The 24,395-nt window shown below is 26.2% G+C and overlaps 1 protein-coding gene across 3 annotated transcripts in view; it reads left to right on the top strand.

Annotated features, from left to right (window-relative positions):
- The window catches only part of LOC111642695 (RNA-binding protein lark-like), a 95,940-nt gene that overhangs the window by 6,235 nt on the left and 65,310 nt on the right, over positions 1 to 24,395 (top strand). For all 3 annotated transcript variants that reach the window (XM_023389074.1, XM_023389072.1, XM_023389073.1), the window contains exons 3-5: positions 767 to 790; positions 1,066 to 1,332; positions 3,201 to 3,230. In XM_023389074.1, the coding sequence (XP_023244842.1) occupies positions 767 to 790; positions 1,066 to 1,332; positions 3,201 to 3,230 (321 nt within the window). The remainder of the gene's footprint in view (positions 1 to 766; positions 791 to 1,065; positions 1,333 to 3,200; positions 3,231 to 24,395) is intronic.

Below are 24,395 nucleotides of genomic sequence, written 5' to 3'. Positions count from 1 at the left end.
AGTAAGCAAAGACTGGTTTGATCTTTGCTTATAGAGCAGTTCAAATATTTGATTTTAATGGACCATTCTAATGTACTCAGAAAATAGGGGTTAAAGTTTAATGATGCCCCCCCCTTTAAATGGATGTGGTCCTGTGCAAACACATACTGTAGGGAGTAACAGGTTTGGTTACTTTGATCAAATTTGGCTTCTTTCTACTCTTTTGGCACCAAAAAAATATTTATTACTTTTTAAACAATTTTCAACTGAAAAAAAGTTATGGATTTCTTTTAGCTTTGTTTTGTTTAACCATTCTGATATATGGCTCCACACACACAAACTGCAAATACAGTATTTTCCTCATTTTGTTTAATTTGAAAATCATTTTGATCACTTTGTTTTTGTAAATAAATTTTATTTTATTTAACCTTATACAGTAAATTAATTCAAAATAATATAATTTAGAGATTTCAGTTGCCTATTAATCCATAACTCCCTGAATTATACAATCTTGACAGTGACCTTGAAATTTGTTATGAGTTTTTGATAATGAACTACTACTACTACTACTACTACTCCCCTGGAGATTTGTTAATGCAAGTTGACTGTATATAATGAATTGTATTTGAAATTTTAGATAGATAGAATACTGTAATTGTTTAATTATTTGTTGATCTATACAAAATTAGCAATAATCTGTTTTATGGTAGAATTAAATAAAATTGAAATTTAATAAACAAAGTATATGGAATAAGAAGCTTAATTTCAGAAATTCTTTTTGTAATAGGTCTAAGGAGTGTCCAAGAAATCCGTAAGTATATATTTTGTTGCACACTTCACTTTGAAAGAAACTTTAATCTGATTGCATGATTTTTCTAATTTGAATGAATACCTATTTTGTTTTTAAATATTTAATATTATTTGTATTTTTGTTTCAAATTCTAATTTTATTTTACTGTTTTTAATATTTGAGATTTAATAATCTTATATTTAAGTTTTATTTTGTTCATTTTCTGAACAAAATTCATAATGTAAATTATGAATTATGAATTTTATTCAGAATATTATAATATATATTAATACTAGAAATGCTCGAATGGGAAATATGCCACCACCTATGACACCACCTTTTCCATATTCTGATCGACCAATGCCAAGATATGGACTTGATAGAGGATATGCTCCAGCTGACAGAGGGTTTGCTCCCGAAAGAGGATTTGGTGCAGATAGAAATTATGCTGGAGAAAGAATGAGACCTTATCCAGACCCATATGACCGTCGACCTCCTCCACCTCTCTCTCCAGGTTTAAGAGATGATTATTATTGTTATAGAAGAACTTATGATGAATACGGGTAAGAATAATTATAAGAAGTTTTTGAAAGAATGATCAGTTAATAGACATTGCTAGTATATTTTTGTAATATAAATATATTTTAGTGTAGACATAATTCCTTAAATTCGTCTAATATCAGTTCTTATTTTAGTTTTAATAGTTATGTATTAAAACAATGAATGAGAACTATTAATCATTTATCTAAAGTAATTTTGAATTTAATTAAATGAAATATGATAAAAGAACAACTCTAAAACCTAAATTAACAAGAAAGTGCTTTATTGAAATAATCTTTTAATGCTAACCTTTCATTAAAATTAAGAACTCTTAAGTCTTATTTACTCATAATCAGGAATTTGAATGCTTTTAAATAAATGATGATAAACATTTTCTATGTTCTACAGTGAAGGAAACACAGGTAAACTTGATAATTTCATATGTGCACTTCTGATGATGATAAAAAAAAGCACTTGGATTTTAAGTGTTGAGATTTATCTCAATGAAACATATTTTTTCTTTTTAGATGTAGTTTTTGTTTGAACTATAAATTTAATAGTTTAAATATTTTAGTAACGTTTTGCAGTATTTAGAAAAAAAAAAAATTGCAGTATTTAGAAATAAAAATAAGTTACATAAATACTTGATTGTGGTTGGCTAATTTCACAAAATCATTATTTTTAGAAGACTAGAAGTCATTCATATAGTTAGTAAATTATTCAGGAAATTCTTGTTAGTTCAAAATTCAAGGATGAAATAATTTTGACTTTGAAGTATTAAGTTTTGAATTATCCAAGATTTACAATATGCCAAATGTGATGTAACTGATGTAATTTATTAAGCAAATGGAATATGGCTACATATACAGAGTACTATTTTCATTAATTAATAATAATATAAATGAGCAGTTATTTACTGTGACATCCTCACTATGCTGGGCTGCTATTTTTAATTTATTTAATTTAAAATATATGCTCTCCACCTCAAATTAGTAGTGGATTGCCCCTGTACATTATACTTTTCCTTTAACAATAGAGTCGTGCCGGTCATCTTTCTAACAACATTCAGGGGAAAATATTTGAATTGAAATAATGTGACTGAAATAATGATGTTATTTTGTGTTATTTGTTGTATATACAATCAGTTTGAGTTGTAATACTAGAAGACAATGTTGTAACAAATTCACAATCTATCTAGCCACCCATTACTAGTATAGAAATTTTAAATACTCAGTTCAGATGCAAATTAGATCATTTCATTGCTAACATTGGCTTACTTATTGGAAATCATCTTCTGCAGGAAACTATTGAAACTGACCTGTTAAGTTCAGTTAAGTTCATTTAGTTTTTTTCATTGGCATGTTTTTCTTACATTCTTTGAGATAACTAACTTTAATCTTTAATGGCACTGATAGCTTGAATTTGTTTTATGTTACAATTAAAGTTTTTAGCCAACGTTTGTGATCTACCTGTGTTCTGTTTTGTTTTTCTTGATTATTGAGATTGTCCTTTAAGGTCAAAATGGAGCATTTTCTTTTTTGTTCCAGAATTTGCCATTGCTGTCACTATTATTACAGACAACTTGCAAATGTTGTAAGAGGAAGTTCTTAAATTTCTTTCTTAAAATAAAATTAGCAAAGTCATACATTGTTGATAACCTAGATTCACACTTAATAGAATGATAGTTATGATTAACAGTAATCTAATAAGTCCTTATCAATTTAATCAGTTGTTCTGTGTAATATATTGTAATGATACTTTTATGTAATTAATATATTTTATTTAAAATTCTAATTTATTTCAGTAAATATTGAATTGTATTGAATTTTTATGAAATACTACTTTCTTGTTTGGATTTTATTTTTATTTGAGGTTTTAAATTTAATTACAGATTTGACAGATATAATTATGCAGATGATCGGTAAGTGTTTATATTTTGTTCAATTTTTAAAATATTTAGTTAATATGGATTTAAAAATAATTATGAATGATAAAAAGTTTTGTCAAATTGAATGTTTTCTAATATTATGTGTATTGCATTGAAAATTTGGAATAATTTTTAATCATTGATTTGTTTTCAATATTCATAATATTTTAAAAATATTCATTTATATTATATGATTACCTGATTAATTTTATCATGTTCATTTATTCTTATAACAAGTTTTATTTTTATAAGATAAAAGCTGGAATTCCTTGTTCAATACATTAGTTTTACAAAAATTTATAATATATTCAACTTAAACTTTCGTATTAAGGAAGTATTTTTTATTTTTTTTTTACACATTTTTTGTATAGTTTGAAATATTTGTTTTAATGGTGTTTAGGACAAATTGTATCTGATCAATTAGCTTGTATCATCTCTGACAACATTATTATTTTAATTTTAATAATGGAATAATAATATGTATTTAAATAGTTGCTTATTATTTTTTTCATTTGAATGATGATAACTGAAATATAATATTAGAAAAGTTGATATTTGTCAATTTATGATCATTATCAGATGTAAACATGAATAATTATTTATTAGAAAATTTATATGTTTTATATATATATATATATAAAATTCTGATTTGATTTAGTTTTTGTTACATTTATTTTTTTGAATCTGTAAACTTAAAATTTTAATAAATTTGCATGCATTAATACATTTTGAAATATTTTAAATAATAAACAAACATCAGATTATTTTAAGCATCTAAGAATAGAAAATTTTATCTTTAAATTATTTGGAGTTTATGTTTAAAAACTATGCAGTAATATAGTAACTTTAAAAAACTTTTGATTTATTTTCAAAATAAGTAAAATTTATATATGTAATGTACACGAATAAATTTAATCAGGTAAACACATGCTGTGAAAATATTTGTACAGTACAGCCACTTACAATAAATTTATTATTAAATATTATTAGAATTAGTTTTTCTGATGATCGACATTATTTAATTTCAAATAGTTTTATTTTGCATATTAAACTACAAGTGTATGATTGTATTTTAATTTAGGGAATGGAAAATAATGCATTACGTGTGACATTAAAAAGTTAAATTTTTTTATTTACTAGAGAAAAATAGAAATTTTTATCAATTATAAAAAAATTGTAGTATTAACTTACAATAAGTCATAATGTTCTCAAGTATACTGTTGTCAGACTGAACTGAAAATCCATTATATTGCAAAAAAAAAAATTGCTTAATGTTCCAATAACTTTATCAGATTTAAAAATATGCATTTTGTTGTTTGGAAGTAGCTTATTAATTTTTCATAATTTAGTTCAATCTTGATTACATTTAATGAATAAAACAGTTACCCAAAATATTTACACTATCCTGATAAGTTTTGTTTTTAAAGAAATTAAATATGTCTTGTTTCAAAAGTGTAGAAATTTCGTATAAAATACATTTTACTACATTTATATTCAATAAATGATCATTGTAATAATCGTGTAAAAAATTTGAGGCATATTAAATGTAATCATTTTTATGAAAACAATGGTCAATTTTACCAACATTAAGGAAAATACTTTATTCAAAAAGCTCCCTTTTGCTTATTCAAGCCACTAATAATGATTAGATATATGTCAGAGACCTGCAAATTCAGATAAATAAATAGAGAACACAAGAATTTATATTTCTTTGAAGATACTCTTTGAAAATCTGTTTTTCAGTCTAGCTTTATGTGACATTTGATTAAATTTAATAACTATTATATGTGTAATTCTCCTTCTTTTTTTTGTCTGGTTCTTGCTGATGTTGACTAAGTTCAACTCTTAAATTAAAGTGCATTTAGTTGAATAATTGTAGTTGAATCAGTTATTTGAAAAGTAATTTGAATTAATTATATATAATTTCCAGAATATGAAATGCAATTTTTTCATGTTAACTATGGTTTTTAGTTCTGAATAAAAATGAAGTATTTGCTATGATCAGTCTATGCTACATATATTGTTGTTATTATTATTCCTAAAATCATATTTAATTTTATCTGAGTTGATTGCGTTAGTTACCTTGTAGTTGGCTTATTTGAAAAGGTAATAAATTATACCATTTATTCTTCTGCAAAACTTTTAACATAAGCTTATTTTTAATGAAAGAACATTACATGAGATTATTGAGAGAACAGAAAGAACATTACATGAGTTATCTCATAGTTAATTATACATTAACTATGAGATAACTCATGTAATGTTCTTTCATTAAAGATAAGCCTATGTTAAAAGTTTGGCAGAAGAATAAATGTTATAGTTAAGTTATTGTATTTCGTAACACGCTTAACTGAGAATAGCATTAAGGAGCATTTTACTAAATGGCAGTGTGGCAGTCAATATGTTAATATGTTCCGACTGGAACACTTAAATATAAAATGAATAAAGCCTTGATATTTATAAGAACATAAATGAAAAATTTTAGTGCAAAATCATGCGATAATATCCTTGGAAAGTAAAGTGATGTATGATGTAATTTTTAAAACTAATTTTTAAATTTCTTAAATTCTATATTATGTGGCAGTCAATATGTTAATATGTTCCGACTGGAACACTTAAATATAAAATGAATAAAGCCTTGATTGTTATAAGAACATAAATGAAAATAATTCAGTATAAATTTAATGAAAAGAAGTGTAGTGACACATTATAGCTTGAGGGACCTAGGCAAATTTTATTAGGGGAAAATTTGAAATGTTAACTTCAGGCATTTTTTTGGGGGAAAAATATTTTCTTATAATAGATTGATTTTGGGGCTCCAAGCTATTCGCCTTTTTTTCCATAGGATAACTTATCTGTGGAGAAGTATGTTATACTATGAGATNTATATTATGTATTCTTGAAATGTACATTTGAAGCATTAAAAAAGAGTTTAAATTAAATACTTACTACCAGCAAAACCTCTAAGCAATTTGAACTGATGTGATCATTGAGCAATATAGTTGAACATCTATTATTGGTACTTGATCCGTTATATGATCTGATAATAATAACTTTGGATTGTTTTTTCACATTGAGAATGTAAGATATCAGTGATTCTAATAAGCTTACATTAAAAATTTGTACCTTAGAATTAAAGAAATACTCTCTTAAAAATTGTGAGATTTGAAATTTTAATTGATTAATTTTTACTGTGGGATGTTTTAAAATGTATTTTGTGACTTTGTCATTTATACATAATATCCTTGTTATGCAAATTAAAATTAATTTGTTTCATGCCAATTTTCAAACATTTTTTATTGTTAATTTTTCTAATGAGTTCTGTTTCTTTATATACATAAAATAACTTGAGCAGCTACAAGTAAAAAGTTTGTGGTGTTTTAAAATATTGCAATTTTTTGCAGATAATTCAAGATGGCACCCATTCTTAAAAAAATTATTAGAACAGAAATAAAACTTTTATATATACCCTCCCCTGCAAAGTGGTTACTAAAAACATGACCTTTATTTATATTCAGTTTAGAAACTATTGGAAGATATGAAATTAAGTATTTATTTTGTAGGTCACTTTCAGTGTCTTGATTATCATTTTTTTTAAGATTTAATTTTGATTAAATTAAGATAATCTAAAGCTGCTTTCAAATAGNAATTCAATTGTCATTTTATCTCAAATTAATCAATAGACGTTAAATAGAATCTTTACTGTAATGAATAAGAGTTAAAATCGTCCTTTATTTTTTCAACTGACATAGTCTAATAGAATGGTTGTAATTGCTTTTATATTGAAAATAGTATTTTTTATTTAGCATTCATTATTAGAAATTAAAATTTTTATTTGATTTGTATATAATTAGTTATTTAAATATTGATAAAACATATAGAAATTACTATTAATTATTACATTATATGTTTGATTTGCAATATAATGGTAAATTTCTTTGAATAGAAATTTTTGTTTTTACCTTCATATTTGAAATTATTTTTGGTTATTTAACAATATTTAATAATCTAGTCCAGTGTTTTTCAATTTCTAGTCCTGGACTGGTGCTGGTCCATGAAAATATATCACTGGTTTGTAGTAAAATATTTGACTGTATTGAAGCCGGTGCAGTTGATTGCAGGATGATATTTAAATATTAATCTAGACTTACTGCATGTACTTCGTTGCATACAATAACTCTAGATAAGCATATATAAGCTTAATAAATAAAAATAATTCATAGTCACAAGTAATTACTTAGTCCACATAAAATTATCCATGATTTTACCAGTCTACAATGATAAAAAGGTTGAAAAACACTGATGTATGCATTAAGAAATTAATCTTTTTAAATGTAAAATCCTGTAACAGTGATACAATTATAATAGCTTTATTGCTTGATTAATTTAAAAATATGGATTTATTAGAAGTTTTAAAATTACATCTTTGAATTTGGATTTATAACATAAGAATGATTGGATTTACAAATTATTTTTAAGTGGTAATTAATTTTAATACTCATTATCATGGAAATTATTTTAAATGGCAAAATGTTTTTTCCTTTAATTTATTGTAAGTGGAGACACTGTATTATATTACACAACATTTTTTACAGTAAAAATGTTGTGTAATAAAAATAAATAAAAAATAAAAATTTTGAATAAGTCTGTTTTATTTGCAACAGAACCTCAATTAAGCAAATTTGTTCATAAAACTAAATAAAGAAATTAGTCTAAAATCAAAATGATTTAAATATGTAAAAAGAACTTTTATTATTTTCTTAAATAAAAATATATATATATTTTTATAGGTTTTTGTATTTCAATGTGCTTTATGTATGTTTTCAAAAGTGTTGTAAATTTTTAACTGTATTAAGAGTTAAAATATCATAACAACAATGGAATAATAAATATGGTAAGGTATTTAAGAAAAATAACTATATATACAGAGGGAGCCAAAAAATTAGTTTCCATAAGATTTGTTATGGTTGCCAAAATTTGTATACATAATAGTAATATTTTGCAAAAATCTTCAAAAACTTATTTTAATATTTGTCATTTTAGGTGATAAAATAGATGATCAATATATTCAGTTAAATCTGTTTCAAAATGTATTGAAGAATAAGCAAATTTTATTAATAAACTATTCATAACAATTTCTTTTTAAAAATGGCAAGGACTTTTATTTGACTTTCTTGTCACTCAAACAGAAGGTTGGGGGAACTGTTAGAAAGTCTGTTCATTTTCAATTATGCCAGGACATAAAACGTAACCGATAACTCTACAGCTTATTGAAATTTATGACATTTGAAAACTAATAACTTAAATATTTCAAAATTTGAGAAATATTTTACATATTAAAATGAAAACATCATTTAATATATAAATTAAAAATAAAATAAATTACACAGTGTGCATTTTGGCAGTGCAAGTGTGTTATATGACATCAATAACTTAAACAATTATCCTTTTGAAAAACCAATTAATAGAAACACAAGCTGTTATTTTAAAATGTCTATAAAAGGTACAGTTCCATATTAAAAAAAATTCAGACTTAAGCTTGTTTTCTATTTTAAGCTTATTTTAACACATTAACAACTTATTATGATTTTTTTTTCTTATGAATCAAACATGTACCTTTTATCACGTCTTTTTGATTATTTCATTAACACATACTTAAGTTTATAAATTAATATAAAGATTATTAGGCTATATTACAATAAGGCCAGAATATAAATTATATAAACAACAAAAAACAGTACTGTAAAAAATAATAGCTGTAAAATTCTTTTTATAAACAGCAGAGTAAAAATTATAAATCAATTGTTTTTTTATTATAGTCATAGGTATTTCTTTACAGTTTGTTGAAGGGAGTGTTTGCATCCATTTATTGATTTTGGATATTTAAATCTGACCCCTCAATCTCAAATTTGTAACGTGACACACTACACTACAAAAATGCACAAACTCACATATCTGGTCATAACTTGAAAGGAATAATGAGGGATTGAAATTGAATATGTTTATGTATCATATTAATATCAATACATCAAAAACATGTGATTACAAAAATGCTAATTATCAGAGTTTTGATAATTGGAAATTTACTCAAAATTATTATTTAATATAATCCCATGATTATAAAATTCAATTGTCATTTTATCTCAAATTAATCAATAGACGTTAAATAGAATCTTTACTGTAATGAATAAGAGTTAAAATCGTCCTTTATTTTTTCAACTGACATAGTCTAATAGAATGGTTGTAATTGCTTTTATATTGAAAATAGTATTTTTTATTTAGCATTCATTATTAGAAATTAAAATTTTTATTTGATTTGTATATAATTAGTTATTTAAATATTGATAAAACATATAGAAATTACTATTAATTATTACATTATATGTTTGATTTGCAATATAATGGTAAATTTCTTTGAATAGAAATTTTTGTTTTTACCTTCATATTTGAAATTATTTTTGGTTATTTAACAATATTTAATAATCTAGTCCAGTGTTTTTCAATTTCTAGTCCTGGACTGGTGCTGGTCCATGAAAATATATCACTGGTTTGTAGTAAAATATTTGACTGTATTGAAGCCGGTGCAGTTGATTGCAGGATGATATTTAAATATTAATCTAGACTTACTGCATGTACTTCGTTGCATACAATAACTCTAGATAAGCATATATAAGCTTAATAAATAAAAATAATTCATAGTCACAAGTAATTACTTAGTCCACATAAAATTATCCATGATTTTACCAGTCTACAATGATAAAAAGGTTGAAAAACACTGATGTATGCATTAAGAAATTAATCTTTTTAAATGTAAAATCCTGTAACAGTGATACAATTATAATAGCTTTATTGCTTGATTAATTTAAAAATATGGATTTATTAGAAGTTTTAAAATTACATCTTTGAATTTGGATTTATAACATAAGAATGATTGGATTTACAAATTATTTTTAAGTGGTAATTAATTTTAATACTCATTATCATGGAAATTATTTTAAATGGCAAAATGTTTTTTCCTTTAATTTATTGTAAGTGGAGACACTGTATTATATTACACAACATTTTTTACANTACTTTTTAAATGGAGGAAAAAACTTAAATATGGGAAGGACAATTATGAATATCTTTCAAATTAACAATGAAACTATTTAAAAGTTAAGCATCTATATAATTATATATATCTTTTGAAATATTAAAGGATTTTATACTAAAAATTATAGCCTTCTGTTTTGAGTTATTTTAGGGAAGATCATTCCACATGTGGACATTCCATCAACAGACAGTTTAAATTTTACAATGTGTGTCATCAAGAGACTTCCTGAGTTTATTTTTAAAAAGCACCCATGTACTGAATATGCTATAAGAATTTTGGCAAGATGGAGGCAAAGGAAGTGGTAAACAAATTTCAGGGATCTTGTTTAACTTTTTCAGGCATGTAACAGTTATGTTATTGTCAAATCACTGTCATTCACAAAGCAAACTCTAAAATTAAAAATAAAATAAATTACACTTTATTAAGTTTAACCAACATTAAGTCTAGCCTATGTCATTCTCTTGCCTTATTGGGTTATCAAGTAGAGACTGCTAAATTTTGGATAACATTTCTTTATTGAAATTAATGAATACATCCTTTCTAGAAACTTGGAAAATTTCAAACCCTTCCATTAATTTTAATTTGTTGACAAACAACCTTTTTAAATAATTTAGCCCGGTCCCAATGTGCTGACACTCCTAGCTTACTAGCAAATTGGGCAAGTGTTATGAATAGACTATTTGTACTAACATTGTATTTATGTACTTTGAGCCTTTGGGTTAATGGCATCTATGTATGTTAACCTCTACCAAATCTATCATCCCACACTGGTATCGAGTATATTCCTGGAGTTAAGTTTCAATCTATAAAATCCTTACTATTAGCTTACAGCTTGAGCTTTTATTTCTTGATTATTTTTGCATACAAAACAGCATTATTATTAGAGAACTCATTTTTGTTGTTTTGTTTTAGTGGATACACAATATTCTCATCAATTATGAAATAATTTTAGTTTACCCTGAATTTATCTCTAAATGATTTAACATTAATGAAATTAATCCAATAGACTAGCAGTGTTCATTTTTTGCTCAACAACACAAGTAAATACCTTGTTAATTTAGTTTAAAATAATTCGGAAGAAAACATTTTAAAGTTTAAGGTATAATTATTATTTGTATAAATATATTGGAAGATTTTAAATACAAGATATTTCAAATAAAAAAATATGAATGCTTATTTTGAGAAAGTGCAATGATAGTTGGGGTGTACTTTTTTTGAGAACCTTACAATTGGGTTGCAACTTGGAAAAATATGCAGAAGTCAACCTAATACTAAAAGTTAGGAATACCAAGTTATTTCATTATTATTATTTTGAAGAATCCTGTATATATGACTAAAAGTCCAGATTTTGATGATAATAGTAAAGCATTCACTTTTATAACAATTAAAAGGTGTTTATTGTACAAATAAACCTAAATTTTATGTTCTTCAAATTTTATGTTCACCTGAGTTCAAGAATTACTCAGAAGACGACGTTGTTCTCAGATATTATATTGATATCTGAGAATAAAATCATCATCATTGTAATTCTTGAACTTCAGTGAATGTCTAATTTGAAGGACATAACATTTAGGTTTATTCATCCAAAAACCCCTTTTAAGTGGTTATAAAAGTGAATGATTATATCCAGCAAATATTGTTAGTTTCAGCTTTGTGCTAATAGTAAAACGGTTATTTCATAAATAGTTCATTGTTGTTATGGTTTCTATTATACTCTTAATATTAATGAAAATTATTTATTTTATCACTGATTGCTCTATTATAAGATGATGTTAAACCTATATTAACCATAGTATGATGCAACCAAACAAATTTAAAATTCAAATGATTTTAAGACTATAAAATACTTTTTTTTGAATTAACTTCATTTTTTATATGAATTTGTTAGATTTGAAATATTAATACATATGATCAATGAGAAAATTTAGATTCTGTTGCAGTATGTATTTTGAAATTGTATATTCAGAATGCTGGAATGATCTACCTGTTAGAAAAATACAGAAAGCATTTGAAAGCTTTTTTTTTTGGTCATATTTGAGAAATATTGTAACTTATTAGTCATTTAATAATTTCTATACAGTTAATGTTTGAAACATAATTCAAATAATAAAATAAACAAATAGGTAATGTTTTCTCAATAGTAAAAATTTTTATTATTGATATTATTAAAAATGCTCAAGAAATTTTGATGACTTTTTAAAATTTAAAAATATATCTTTTTATAAAGTTATTTTGACATCTGTGTATAGATGATTGTTAAACTAATTATTTATTGGTGATGGATGTGTTATAATTTAATTTCAAGGTGAGACATCAATGATTGCTGTTTATTTCCAGTGATATAATAAATTTTTGTAAGAACAGAAAATAAGTATTTTTTTTGTAATGAATAAGTTTGAAAAATGGCCATTGAGAATTTATAATTCAAAATTGTTTTAATTATAAAATTGAAATGTTTATATTTTTGAAAGTATTTTTTAAATAAACTTGCAAAAATTATCTTTTAGTTAACAGTTTTCTTTTAGATAAATTTTCTGTTTTTTCCTATTGAGATTAACTCTAGATAACTAAACTTAATTTTCAGTTACATTATAACTACACATTCATCAAGCAGACTATGAATTAAAAATGTTAATATTAACAAAATTATTTAATAAAAATAGGAACTTTTTACATGGCACAATAATATGGGTAAGTAGGAACTAAAGAAGGACAAAATATTTAGGAAATAAGATTACACGCAGTTGCTACATATGTTAACGTTATGGGGGTCTCAAATTGCAGTTTTGCATTTCATGCAACGGCATTTTGTCATTCGTCGAGATTTCAATGGACATAAATAGCATATTTTATGCGGATTTGATGGAGAATGAGTAGGAGCTTCTACACTGGGCACATCACCTAGAATATCCTGTATTATGGTTCTGACATCACACCTCAAAGGCACTGTCTGTAAAGGCACTGTTGTAGCTGGGGCTCCATGAGTTTGTTTTCCATCTTCATAAAAAAAATCCCTTCAGGACATTGGTTTTTTTGTTTCTAACATTATTAGAAACATAGATAGCATAGCTGTTGATTGCCAATAGGTTTAGCATATTATAAAACACACATAGTGGCCACCTTTTGGTTTTTCTGTTATTACTCATATTTGAACACATTTGATCTACTGTGTCTACCACACCCTTTGTATTATTATAAAAATGTATTATTTGTGGTTTTTTTGTATTTTCATCGATGTTAAGTTAATCATGAATAGTTGACAAAACATAAACAACTTTATTTGACTTGACTTTGTACGAAACTAATGTCTTATTGCCGTCGTAACAAAATATTTGAAGTACCAACAGCGCATAATTTAGAATTTTTAATTTTTAAGGAATTTCTCTTTTGTTACTTCTAAGAGTGCCAACTAAGATCAAATTATAAGGTGACTTCAATAGTTCATCCGCAAAAGATACAGATGTGAACATGTTATCCATAGTAATTTTACAGTTGGTTCCATGTAAAATAGATGTTATTTCCTTTATGAAAATATTTGCTTTAAATATTGGTAGCCAATATTTGTTTCTGAGGATCAGTACCTTTTCCCAAATAGGGAATGGCATTTATCACATATATACTGTTTACATCTGCACCCATAACAATGTACATAATGTACATGCCTTTGCAACAAAGTTACGTAGTTAACTAAACTTTCATAGAGCAGACTACGGGATGGCCATAAGTCAATTTCTAATTGACGTGTGAACACAATTGCATCACACACTGAACTTTTTATTCAAATTATTAAGGTAGAAAAAGAATGACCAGCAGGAAGTGTGGGAAAGTTTCTGAATTTTCACTTTTGAGCGGAGGTGCGTCGTCATGTGGACGAATGATTAATTATCTAGGGTTAAACTCTGGATGCTTAATTATTATATTTACAGCACTCGCTGTTAAACATTGGTTCCTTTAATTAATATGTATAACAGCAGGATCAATAATTTTGTGATATTGATGGACTGCATTAAGACTACAATTTCATGTCAGCTGCAAAGTGAAAATTATAAATATTTTTTATAATTAATAGTTTTGCTCATCATTACATAAATTAATCTTAAAGAGATAAAGCATAGTAAAACTATTTAACTTGCAGCATAAAACATTATCATTTTAAATAAGTACCATGTTGTAAGTGATGTATTTTTCTTTGCTTTATAAGCAGCATAGGAAAGACTTCAATAATTTCAGTATGAAACTTTATTAATAAAACACATATAGCAACTTAATATTTTTTTTTAAACAAAATTTCTAATCTAGAATGATTAATATAACTGTTTTGGCTGTACCCAATTCAAATATATCAATACAGGTATATTTCATTAAATATAAAATTTAATATACAGTCAACCCCCCCCCTATAACATGGGTTCATATAATACAGATTTGTATAACATGGCGAAAAAATTGCGATTGTGTTTGTATAAACACGCTAAAAGAGAGACCATATAATATGGTAAAACATCATCGCCGACTCGTGTCGCGACAGGATTAGTCGAATCTAGACCAATAGCGGATATTGTACAAACTGTTGAGTTTAAACGAGCAGCGGACCTATGAAAAACCATTTATTTAACATGCATAAAAATTATATTTATATTAATGATGTCTTCAAAGTTCAGCGAATTTTTCGCGAAAAAAATAATCTATCAGGAAGCACGCGAGTGCCATTCGATGACAATCTCCATGATGAAAACAAGCTTAAGCAATGGCGTAGTCAAACAGTGCACACTCGATAAGTAATCCTACAATTTTTTGTTAATGGCATAGTTTATATGGATTATTCCCAAAAAATTATACGTATTTTGGAAATGTTGTGTCGAATTAGTCTAGACTCGATTAATTTTATGGAAGAAACCTTTCAAACAGCCATAGTCCGTAAACTGCATACGTGCTGGGCTGTGATTGACTGGACTCCTAGAAGCTGGATTCATAAATCTCGGAACGTATCTACTGTGTTATAGGGGTCGACTGTGTTGCTAAAATGACATATAACAGAAGAAGAAAAACATTCATATCATAAAATGCACCATTACATTAAAAAAGTGACTATCCTTGAGTTTACCATCTGTCTATCCAATCTGTGTCCAACACTTTGCTTTTACAATTGTCATGTAGCTGCTTTCAATGCTGATCCAGTTGCAATTCCATAGCTGAGAATAAATCATTGGGGACAGAAAAAACAAAGGCAAACTGAAAAAATTTTTACTGGTATTTTTTTTAATTTCCAGCTAGCACTAAAGCCTATTAGTTGCAGGCAAGAGTAAAAAAATTAATGATAGCCTAAGATTGTATGATGAAAGTGAAAATGCATATTATATATACTTCATTTGGGTATGCTGACTAAACAGAAGTATCTCAGCTACCTCATGGCTAGTAAGCTCCTCTAGTTACAGCTCCCCAATTGTGATGAATATAATTTTTAGAAAAGAAAAAAAACATTTTATGACATCTTTGTATATTCTCATTTTATGACATCTTTGTATATTCTCAATAATTTTTAGAAAAGAAAAAAAACATTTTATGACATCTTTGTATATTCTCATTATGTTTTTCAAATAATCAAAGTTTATACTGTTATTAAAACTACTCACATTAAATCTCTACTGACCAGAACAGCCATATTATGAAGTGAGCAAAAAAGGAGCAGCTGTAAAATAGGTCAGTTAGAAATAGAAAATAGCAAATTTATTTACAAAATTGGTCTAAAAATAATTTCTCCATGTTTTCAAAGCTAGATCGATTTTATCTTCATCCTCAGAACCTACAAATAAAAAAATAGGTGATATTTAATTTCACTGTATCATACTATGATATGTGAGGTAAAAAAGAGAGCGAAAAATAGAAGAAATATGACTGATCAAAGAATTAAGTTGAAAGAAGATTGAAAAAATAATTTAAAAATTGTTATAAAAAAACTTTTGAAGAGAAGAAAAAATGATATGAAATGAAACAGGTGTTTACTGAAAGAAATATTGCAACTTTCAAGTAACATGATCTTTCATTGGCTGAATGCCTCCAATGTTCAGGTATAGTTCTGTTTTAAGAAAATGATTAATTTTGAATGTAATAATGAAACAAAAATTATGCGTATTATTTAAACAAAAATATTTAATATCTTGAATTTCCTAGAAAATTCATGATTTTAATGCATGAATATAATTCTTGTAGCATAAAGTATTTATAGTTTCTGAAGAAGCAGTTATTATGAAGAAATTGTCATAAGGTAACTATACAAATATAAAATAGTTTGCCAGATCTGAGTTTTAATTAAAAAAGATAAACCTTTAACAGTCTGTGAAATTGAAGCAATACTAAGTTTATTGAACACACTGTTGACAGACATCATTTGAAAATCAGGGAATTTGTGAACAAGTGCAATTTATGATTACTATTCTTGCCATGTCAACAAGATTTATTGATTTTTGTGAAATTGTGCACTTTCTTGTTTGCAAAAACTGAAAAATTAGACTTTACAAGAAGACATGGTTTAGATTCCCTATAACAATAACTAACATAAATGTTTGAGCAGAACACAGAAGCCATTAACAATTCCAAAAGTTTCATTACATATACTGAAACAATGATATATATGTATTATTACAATCAAAATGGTTCCGAAAGAAAATACAATAACTGACAGATCCTGTGCTCAATTAAACAATTTATAGTTGACAATTGTTGAAGAATGAAAAAAATTCTGTACAGAAAAATATAAAACAGATGTGTATATTTAATTTTCAAGAAAGTAGTGTGGCCCATTTTATTTTATTTTGACCATAATAATGCAAACGTATACAACATTATCTTGCTGTTAATATACAGTATATTTACTTACAGTATAAAAACAAATAAATACATTTATTAGCCTGTGAAGTAACTTGTCAACGAAACATTAAATGATACCATGATTGTTTACTTTAACCTTTTAAAATAACAACAAAAACACACAACCAATAAGTTCCAGCAATGCATTTAAATTGCAAATGGCAAAAAAACTTAATTTTAGGGTAGGTATGGTTTTTATAAAAAATTGCAAATGCTAATAATGAGTAAAATTGTCATTAAGTCCAACCCTACTGGACAATATAACATAAGACTCCCCATTATCTCTCCATCCCATTGACCTTTAACCACCAAAATTTCATAGCATCAATCCCCCTAATATACAAACCTCCCTGCAAAATTTCAGAAATTTTTAACAAAAAACATGATTTATTAAGCTTCAAAGAGGAACAAAATCATGCTCCCCACATGGAGAGGGGAGAACTTAAAATTATTATTTTTTTTTACATTTGATGTTTTAGGTTTCCAAGTCCAAAAATGTAAAAATCTTGTGTAAAAATTTTTTGACTGATTGCCATATTTTTAACTCAAGGGAAGGACACTTTAAAAAACTAAGTTTTACTATCAAGTTCATTTTATTAATATACTAGCAGATAAGTGCGGCATTGCTTGGGCAAAAAGTAATGATAGCGAAGATTATTACATTACAGCCAATCTTACCTGTTTTCACAGAATGCAAGAATTAGGTTCCCCTGTTTCTGGACTAATTAGAAAATTTTTAGACAGGTCTAAAATTATGTTTGATTTAATGCAAAAAACCACATCTGCACCTGTAAATGTTGCACGTTGCTTTCTCTTAACACTTCCATTGTTGAAGCCTTAATCCTGTCCCTTTTCCTGTGGAGGAATTTCAAAAAATCCCTTATTTATATAACGAACGAACTGGATAAATATATTAGTAATAAAACACACCTTTAATAATCCAGCTAATAAGAATTAATAATATAAAAACGTTTTCGATCGTTTCTTAACGATCTTCTTCAGTTACNGTGGAGGAATTTCAAAAAATCCCTTATTTATATAACGAACGAACTGGATAAATATATTAGTAATAAAACACACCTTTAATAATCCAGCTAATAAGAATTAATAATATAAAAACGTTTTCGATCGTTTCTTAACGATCTTCTTCAGTTACCATAGCATAGAATAAAATTGAACACAAAAAAAAACGTAAATACGAAATTAAAATATAAATAACGGAAAAGTAGATAAAATAAACGAAAAAAATAAAATTAATCCGAAAAAATGTCACTTAACAAATAAAAATAAATAAAGTCATTAATTCTTGTAAAAGGATCGCCATGCGGTAGGTAAAGAGTCCTCATCTCTATGGTTGATGCAACCAGTTTTCCTGTGTGCTTTAAAGATCTCTAATTTCTCCAGATATTTCATTGTATGTAAATTTGTCGTAGGATTAATAATTTCCGCCCGATCCCAAAGGACTTGAATGTCGTGTTGCATTGTAAGACGATAGCATGGTGCTGTCAAGTTTCTTATTAATCGTATATTTATGTTCTTTGATACGTTGTTGCAATTTGCGCATTGTTGCGCCTACGTAGACAAGATCCGAATTAAAACGCTGATCGTGTAATGGTATAGAATAGATTCCTGATGCCGATTTCCAGTCATAACGCTTCTTATCGTTTCTTAATAGCTTGAAAACTGTAGGATTGCGTCGATATACTACACTGAAATCATAGCCTTGGGTGTTTCTTTATGTATTTGTCTCAAAAACAGGACATAATTTAAAACTATCCTTTGTCTACGGTCTACTGTTCGATTTTATTCTATGCTATGGTAACTGAAGAAGATCGTTAAGAAACAATCAAACGTTTTTATATTATTAATTCTTATTAGCTGGATTATTAAAGGTGTGTTTTATTACTAAAAAATCCCTTGTTAGTGTGCTTTCTTGTGACACACCCTAACTGTGTACCAAATTTCAAGTTTCAATTCCTAACTGTGCTGAAATGCTCACAATGAAATACTTGTATACACACGCGCCATCTATTGTAGGATAAATGTACTAGGCCAGAAACCTTCGTGGGAGTATATTAAACAACTTCTCAAAGTTTCGTGGCAATCGGATAAATGGTGTAGTAATGCATAAAGGACAGCTGTCTGTCCTGTATGCATTCATTTTTATATATATAGATAATTATAAAAATATTTATTAGAATATATTTGTATATATACTGAATACGTATAATTAAGTTGCCAGAGGAAAATAACTTTTAACGTTTTACATATTGGGACAAGTAGCCTTAAATGAAAGGTTGACTGTGTTGTGGAACTGTTAATTTTTCCTCAAGTGCATGGAAAAGGACAGCAGAAGACACCTATATATTGTCTTCTTTCCTAAATTTATTTAAATTTTGTAAATTTTAAAACTAATTGTCCTGGCAATTTTTATTGAATTCAAATTGTATTTAATAATTTTTATCTTTTTATGATTATTTGAATCTTTATTACTTATTTTAAAAAAGATTAATAGAATGGTGGATATATGTAATTATGATGAAATTTAAAAAAATCCATTAATACACACAACTGATTTTTAGAGAAATTGTAAAATAAATATATTGGTGTGATTTTGTTAAAATAGTTTTAATTCTTGAAAATAAAAAACCAAACATTTACCAAACATGGCACAAGTATTGTGTGTGTTGGTCTAAGATATATGTATGGTTATGAACCATACATATATCTTAGACTAAGATATATGTATGGTTATGAACCATACATATATCTTAGACTGTATATATGATAGTAATAAAATGTGTGTATTGTATGTTAGAATTAAACTATATGTAAAAAAAATTAACAAAGGTTTAATAAAAATTGCCATAGTAATGTACAAAAAGGTAAATCATATGGTAATAATTAACAGTATTATTAATTTTAAAAATTAGAACAATTTATAATAGTTAAGAACTTCAGAAGTAGTGCTTAATATATAATTCAAAATGGTAATGTCACATTTTTTTTGTGCTGAATGCAATTCTATAATGAGGAGGACTAATAAGTTACAGTGTTAATGTATAAACATTGAGTTTTTTAATTTAAGTATTTAAAATATAATGAAAAATTGATGTAAATTAAAATTGTGTTTATTTATATTAAAATAATTACACAGAGCGAACAAAGTTTTTCTTAAAGGTTGATCAATTCCAGCATTTATCTAATCATTAATATATTAATTCCCCTTATCAGATTTAAGATAAACCATTATGAAATGTAGCTATAATTTTAATTGTCTGGGGTATAATCCATGTATTCCCTCTTTCCCTTTCAAAGCACATATGCTGCAGGACGGCTTGCTCCACCTCTGATTCAGCGCGCTTCAATTACATAAAATTATCAACCAAGTCACAACAACGACGCGAATCGGGTTTGCTGGTGGAGTTCGGATGTCGCGTGATGACGCGGTCAGGCAGTTTATGATGAATGGAAGCAGAGTCATCAATTCACACTTTTTAGTGTAGAGTGAGACCGATATTTTGTCTAATAAAATAGCATTTAAATGCCATATTTTCTATTTTCGAGAGAAATAATTCTGCTTTCTAATTCATTTCTAGTTGATTACTTTGTTAATATATTATTATAAATACCGGTTATTTCAAACTTTGGCGCGACGTTTTAAAAAACTAAGTTTTACTATCAAGTTCATTTTATTAATATATAATTATAAAAATATTTATTACTATATATTTGTATATATACTGAATACGTATAATTAAATGCATGTTGAATGTAACATTTTCATATATATTAAATCAAAAAAGTAAACTTTTCAAAAACACGTATCAGTATATAGATTATGGTCTAAGCATGCACAGTTTTTGGGTGCATTCCCTAAAAGCTACTTGCCTGATTACTAGGGTGCTCAACTTCTAAAACACGTTGAGCTTTGAGGATGGACTTAAGGTGGAAAAGAATGGCTGCAGGACATGTGTGCTCTGAGAACCAAACTCTTCTGGTAGGTGTTTTACTTTTTTATTGATGGGAAAGATGGAGATATTGAAATATAATCGGTTTGACTATAACTTTTTCAAATCTAAGTAGTTTTTGATGTAAATTAAGAAATATTTATTTTTAAGCATATAAGTTATTTGAAAGATATTATATAAATGCAATCTTTTATATTATATACACATATAATTATATTATTGAAAATAGATTGTAATTCAGATGATTTTAATTTTTTGCAATATTGAATAATTTTATGTTTTAAAATAATAAATTGCCTTTTTAAGAAAACAATATTAAAATAGTTATTTCACAGTTTTGATTTTGTACATTTAATATGTAATTATATTTTTTAGATGATTTTGATTTTAATTTGTCAATTAATAATATTTTTAGGAAATTTTTCTTATGTAATTTTAATTTCTAATTTGTTTTGAAATCATATGAATTACTGTAAAAATCACTTCCATGATATTAATGAAATTAATTATATGTTAAATTACATTTAAATATACTGAGTACAAAAAAGAAAAATTCTCTTAATTGCTCAATTCTAATTTTAAAAAGTGGATCTTGCTAAATATATTTTTAAATTTATTTTATCAAATTTAGGAAATTTAGTCAATTTTACTAAAAATTTTTTGAAAAATTATAAAAGTAAATTAACATATTATTTTTCTGTTATACAGTATATACTAATGTATTATAAGTTTATGAAGAAATTTTATTATTTTGCAATAAATTATGTACATTTTCTAATAATTCGTTATTATAGTGAAATCTGTCTATAATACATAAATTGTTTAACTATACATAGTTTTGATATTTTATTTTAGGTAAAATACTTAGTAATATTGACGCTAATCGAATTTTCATCTCAAGTCATAAATTTTGATCTTGCTTTTGATCAAAAAACAAATTTTAATTCTATATTTTGAAAAGGTAATTTAGTTGCACTAAGTTTTTGGATTACTTTGTAAACATGTACAGTACACTTAAAACAATTATCACATTCTTATTAAAGAAAAATCTAGTAAGTTAGTAAATTGTGCTTATTTAATTTAAATAAAATTTAAATTAAATAAAATTTTTCAGAATTTATTTAATGCTGCTATTAAACTTGCTTTGGATTCATTATGCTTATACATTGGATATCTTTGAATATTGATTTGAATTTTGAATATCAATGTTTGACTATTATTAAGCATCATCTACAGAAATAATGATAAAAGGGTTTAGTTTATTTTATTGTTTTAACTATTTTTACAAACATTAACGATACTGAAATTATTTTGGATATTTAGTATTATTTTATGATTTTACAAATGCTGCTGTTTGTTTCTTTATTAAATTTTTTAGCTTTATTATTTGATTGATTAGAGATGAGAATTCTATTTTAGTCTAAAATTAATAATTTAATTTTGTTAAAAATCTGAATTGAATTAAATCAAGTGCTTGCTCAAAATAGCCTTGGTTATTATTTTATAACATATTGCTGAAACATTATAATGATTGTTGTTAAAAAAAAAAAGTGATTTTTATAGTGTTTAGATCAGTTTTCCATATTAGAGTAAATAGCATAAAATTTATCAATTTATCAATAATGATAAAAAAATTTTATTTGAAAAATTTTTATCAAAATTATTTACTAACAATGTAAGTGTTTGTAAGACAATTAGTTTAATAAATGAAACAAAATGTGATAATGTTTCAATGTAGTGGCTTGTGGTAATGTGGTGATATCGAAAGTCATGACATTACAAAATTTTTATGTACAGTACATATTAAAACGTATTTACATATATAAAATAGTTTCTTAAAATTAAATTGTATAAACTTTATTGAGAATGTGAGAATATAATATAGATAAAATATATCAATCTTAAATGTATACAAAATTATTCAAAATGATTCAGAATTGCTGGAAAATTGTGTATTGTGTTCATTTTATTACAAGTTATCTATTCTAGTTTTAATTTTGGATTTTATAATTCATCCAATTTTAAATGACTATATCTTTTGAATTTAACAAATACAGAATGATTAGTGATACATTAATCAAAATATAAACATTTCAAGTTTTCTCTCTCACCTTATAAATGTTTTCTTTTATATTTATGTGAGCAATGTTGAGATGATAGTTGAATTCCTTTTATATGTACATAAGTATATCACTGACTTCACAACAGTAACAATGCAATTTTTTTGCACATTGAAGGTTTTGACATTTACATAGCATCCTTAATGTACAGGGTATCCCACTTGGGAGTATAACTTTAAAAATGCTCTCATGTTATGCATGTTAAGGTGCACGTGCGCCAATTTTTCGCGTTCACATAATAATTAATAGCCACTCCAATCGATGTTTATTTGTTTTAAAACGCATGCGCACCAATTTTAAATGTTTAATTCTAAATATTTAAATTTAAAATCTCTTTTTTGTATATTTAAAAATGCGAATTACTCATGCACGCATGAACTTAAAGGCAAGCTGTAAGAACTGAACATATCTGTATTTAGTGGAAAACAAGTCCACATTACAAAAGGTGCTGAAAATGTTCTCCCCCAACATCCACATACAAGGAAATGCAATGCTCCATATTTGAGAATGTCTTCTGCAACATGTCACTGTCGATGGCAGCAATTTCACACTCAACATTTGCTTTCAGTTGTTCAATGGGTTTGCCCTTTAAATATCCCCATAGAAAAAAATCTGGGGGAGTTAAATCAGGCAATCAAGGTGGCCACAAACCTTTCGAGATCATCCTGTCTCCAAAAAACGATTGAATCTCTTCCATACTGGCATGAGAGGTATGGCATGGTGCCCCGTCCTGTTGGAAGTAACCTTCTTCAAGTTTGTAGTTGTCCAGTTCTTTCACAAATTCATCAAATATAGACAAGTATTGGTCAGTGTTTACAGTCTCATCAAAGAAAATTGGACAAATGATCTGAGAACGAGAAATCACACACCAATCAATTCTTTATTAAATAAGGACTATTTTGAACCTTGTTGCATGATGATACATACACGCATTCAAGAGTAATTTGCATTTTTAAAGTTGTACTCCTGAGTGGGACACCCTGTATTTCAAAAAGAAGTCATACAGTATAAGATCCATTGACATTGGAGGCCAGCTATTAGGCATCAAATTATCAGATCCACTATGATCAATCCAGTGTTGTGGAGCACTTCATTGAGGAAACTGTAA

This window comes from Centruroides sculpturatus, unplaced genomic scaffold (genome assembly GCF_000671375.1).
Source record: "Centruroides sculpturatus isolate CEXI.00-Female unplaced genomic scaffold, Cexi_2.0 scaffold1589, whole genome shotgun sequence".
NCBI lineage: Eukaryota > Metazoa > Arthropoda > Arachnida > Scorpiones > Buthidae > Centruroides > Centruroides sculpturatus.
The sequence above is the reverse complement of the archived record's forward strand: the minus strand, read 5'-3'. Positions and strand labels throughout refer to the sequence as shown.